Source organism: Cupressus sempervirens, chromosome 9, assembly GCF_028749045.1.
Source record: "Cupressus sempervirens isolate cs-2001-9-10 chromosome 9, ASM2874904v1, whole genome shotgun sequence".
NCBI lineage: Eukaryota > Viridiplantae > Streptophyta > Pinopsida > Cupressales > Cupressaceae > Cupressus > Cupressus sempervirens.
This window is the reverse complement of record NC_143126.1, coordinates 472,178,982-472,183,316: the sequence shown is the minus strand read 5'-3', so window position 1 is coordinate 472,183,316 and position 4,335 is coordinate 472,178,982. Positions and strand designations below refer to the sequence as shown.

Genomic DNA, 4,335 nt, shown 5'->3' with positions numbered 1-4,335 from the left:
TGTTATAAATTAAATAGATATCAATTTATATATTTTTTAAATCACATACTATACAATTGTACACGTGGACTACCTTTTATTTATAGTATAAATTATATATGATATGATTTTTACAAGTGAACTATGTATGTATGTGTTGTGGGCCTTAGATCCTCACACACACTTCAATATGGTCTTTACCTGAGAGATCATCCCAAAATAAACATTGAATCATTTATCCAAAAAGTCTAACAAAGTGAACTGTTGCCTTCTAACTAGAAGGATTATGCCATTGCTCTCAGAATGAGAAGCAGACAACCAAACCTCTAGAACAAAGGATTTTAAGCTATATGCGATATGCAAGATTAATCTAGATAAGAATACATGATTAAGCTAAGAAATAAAGAAACATATTATGCTAAATGAATGCATTTTAAGCTAATATGAGATTGCAATGTAAGAATTTAAGCTACGAATGCAAGAGCAAATTGAGTAGATATTTCAACATAAGTTTAACACAAATTCCAATTTTCAACCTTTGTAATGAGGAATGGAGAACTTCTTTTATAGAATCCAAGAGGTGATCAATATTTAAGATTAATTGGAATGGACAATCAAGATTGAAGAGGAGATCTAGTCATAAAGAAAACTTCCTCATGAAAATGGAGTTAACTGGTTTCCTTTGAGTGATAAAAGGAGTTAACTAACTGCCTTTTGAGTGATAAAAAGGAGTTAACTAATTACCTTTTGAGTGATAAAAGGAGTTAACTAATTCCTTTTGAGTGATAAAAGGAGTTAATTGATTCTTTATTGAGTGATAAAAGGAGTTAATCAGATCCTTTTTGAATGATAGGAGTTAACTAGTTCCTTTTTTAGTATATTTAATTTAATAAAATAGAATATGACTTCATAAATGAATAATTTTAATTAATTGAATAATTAAATTCAATAATTAAAAAGAGAATATATTTTATGAAATTAAATATATTTAATTCCTTTGTACATTGGCTAAAGATGTAACTTTAATTTAATTAAAGTAGAACACTTATAATTAAACTAAATTAAATCAATAGGTTTATGTAGCTAATTTGAGTCGATACTTAGGAATTAAATAAATAATGTGATTAATGCAGATTAGGGTTTTCTACATTTGACACCTAGGTCAAGTAGTGATTATCAGAATTAGAATTGCCTAGTAAAATGGGACTTAGGAATATCTGAATAAACCAAAGTTGGTTAAATTTGACAATTTGCCAATTTTGAGATATTACACTATCCAAAAAGATGCAATTACTAATTTAAAACATTGTAAAGTGATACACCATGGAAATAAAATAAAAAGTGGTTGAAAATAATGTCATGATTGACATGATGTAACATACCCACCATGTCATGATTGATGTCTGACGTAACATACCCACCTTTTATTTATAGTATAAATGATATATGATATGATTACAATAATTTTTCATTTCTTTATTAGCCTCATTGACAATCCTACTCAATTTATGCAACATGTTCATCCAAGAGGCTAGTCATATTTAAGTATTTTTCAAAAGTATATGTAACAATATTTTGAAACACGACTCTATTTTTAAAGATTAAATAGATATCAATTTACATATATTTCAAATGATATATGATATGATCGTATAGGTGAACTACCATTTTATCTATAGTATAAATGATATATACAGGAGGACTATCATTTCATTTATATTTTAAATGATATATGATATGATTACAATATTCTTTTCATTTCTTTATTAGCCTCATTGACAATCTTACCACTGAAGAGGCTAATCATGTTTAAGTATTTTTCAAAAGTATTTGTAATAATATTTTAAAACACGACTCTATTGTTATAAATTAAATAAATATCAATTTATATATATTTCAAATGATATATGATACAATTGTACATGTGAACTACCCTTTTATTTATAGTATAATTATATATGATATGAATCTTACAGGCCGACTATCCACTAGGATGCAATTACTAATTTAAAACACTGTAAAATGATACACCATGGAAATAAAATAAAAAGTCGTTCAAAATAACGTCATGATTGACGTAACATACCCACCATGTCTTCAGAGATTCCCTTGCACATAAGTTTGGCTTGACTAGCACACCATTTAATTGTCTGCAAACCTTTCACATGCAACACTACAATAGACCAAATGCAACGTGCAACACTGAGTAAGAGGATATTTTTGACCTTCAATTTGTTTTGAGAGCCACTCTGGAGATGGACAGAAAGAGGGCAAAATCCCGCTTTAGCCTGCTTTTTGCAGTTACCGTGTTTATTCATCTCAAGAGTTATGCTGCTGCTGTCGAGGCTCGAGACACTCTCTTCTTGGGAGCTTCGCTGGCTGGAAATCAGACATTAATTTCAAAGAACGGCACATTTGAATTGGGATTCTTCAGACCAAATGGAACCAACAATTGGTATATTGGAATCCGGTACGCCAATATAGCAGAGAAGACGATCGTTTGGGTGGCCAATAGAGAGACTCCCGCGAGAAATAAGCCTGGCATTTTGAAGCTGTCAAGACAAGGTAAACTAAGATTGTTCGACGCAGAGGGACAGGCTATTTGGTCAGTCAACACATCGAACAAAACATCCCAGGCTGTGATGTTAGATACCGGTAACTTTTTTATGCTGAGCAATGATAACAAAAATGAAACGGTTTGGCAGAGTATCGACAATCCAACAGATACCTGGTTTTCTACCATGAGATTCGGGGGACGACAAAAGCTGGTCTCCTGGAAAAGCTCGTCGGATCCTGCTCCTGGGCTTTTCTCATTTCAAGCGAACCCATCTGGCGCTAACCAATTCGTGCAAACATGGAATAATTCTGTCCAGTACTGGAAGAGCGGAGTTTGGGATGGTAAAATGTTCGGTCATGATCCAGAACTGGCGAACATAAGACCTCAAGTCAGTGTTGAAATTACCAGCTCTGGTATGTACGTACGAATGACTACGACTCAAAAGTTGAATTACCAGCCCCTGCGTTTGGTCATGATGAAGTCCGGAGATGCTCGAACCTCTATGTTCGATGGCAAAGTGTGGAACGTTGTATGGTCTCAAGCCAAAGATGAATATGCCGTATATGGTCTCTGTCGTGCTTTTGGAACCTGCATCTCCAACAATCTTCAGCATTGCAGCTGTGTGGAGGGCTTCGCACCGAAAGACAAACAAGCCCGGGATTCGCAAGAGTGGTGGTCCGCTGGCTGTGTTCGCCAGAGCCCCTTAAATTGCAGCACCGACATATTCATCGACTCCAAATCAAAGTTATCTAATGACGATCACGATCTGTCCTACTCTGCACCCACAAAGATGGATTGCGAGAAAGCCTGCCTCAGAAACTGCTCGTGCAATGCTTATGCTTTCAATTCGCCTTCCGGGACCTGCCAAACCAGGTCCGGAATTCTTGTGAACTTGCGCAACTCTCTGTCAGAAAGCAATTCGAATGTCTTCATTCGAGTAGCTGCCCCTTTCCTTCCAAGTTTTAATCCTCCATCCCCCCCCATTAAATTAAAAACCGTTCTGCTTATAGTGTTTGGCAGTTTCATTGCTCTTGCCATTATTTTGGGTATGTTAACATTTTTAATGCGCAGGAGGCTACATGATCGGGCGCTACGATCTCATGAGAGTTGTGAAGATTCATCCGACTCTTTTCTTAGAATGTTCAGTTACAAGGAGTTGAAGATTCCGACTAGGAACTTCAGGTCTAAGCTGGGGAGCGGAGGATTCGGCTCAGTTTTCAAAGGATCTCTACCAGACGGTACACTTGTGGCTGTGAAGAAATTGGAATCCATTTCAAGCCGAGATGATAAGCAGTTCCGAGCGGAAATTAGTTCTTTGGGGAGCATACAACATGGGAATCTGATCAGGCTTCGAGGGTTTTGTGCTCAGGGATCCAAACGATTACTAGTTTATGACTACATACCCAAGGGCTCTCTATATTCTCTGCTCTTCACGAATAATTCCAAAAGTGAAAGAAAGGTACTCGACTGGAATACCCGATTCCAGATCGCTTTAGGCACAGCACGAGCTTTAGTTTACCTCCACGAGGAGTGTAGAGAACGCATCATTCACGGGATATAAAACCCGAGAACATTCTGCTCGACGCTGATTTCTAACCCAAGTCGGCCGACTTCGGCATGGCAAAGCTTCTGAGCAGAGATTTCAGCCGTGTATTGACCACAACGAGAGGAACGAGAGGCTATTTGGCTCCGGAATGGATTTCGGGCGTTCCCATCACTACAAAGGTTGATGTATACAGTTTCGGTATGACACTTTTAGAAATCATTTCTGGGCGAAGAAGTTTGGATTTAAATGTACA

At 36.4% G+C, this 4,335-nt stretch overlaps 1 protein-coding gene across 1 annotated transcript; it reads left to right on the top strand.

Moving 5' to 3' along the window:
- The first annotated feature begins 2,234 nt into the window (after nt 1-2,234).
- LOC149539371 (G-type lectin S-receptor-like serine/threonine-protein kinase At2g19130) lies at nt 2,235-4,097 on the top strand. The gene has a single exon (XM_089802559.1). The coding sequence runs from the start codon at nt 2,235-2,237 to the stop codon at nt 4,095-4,097; it is 1,863 nt and encodes a 620-aa protein (XP_089658685.1).
- The last annotated feature ends 238 nt before the right edge of the window (nt 4,098-4,335 follow it).

What these genes read in the sequence shown, in the direction of transcription:
- LOC149539371 (XM_089802559.1), top strand. Translation starts at nt 2,235, where the DNA reads ATGGACAGAAAGAGGGCAAAATCCCGCTTTAGCCTGCTTTTTGCAGTT.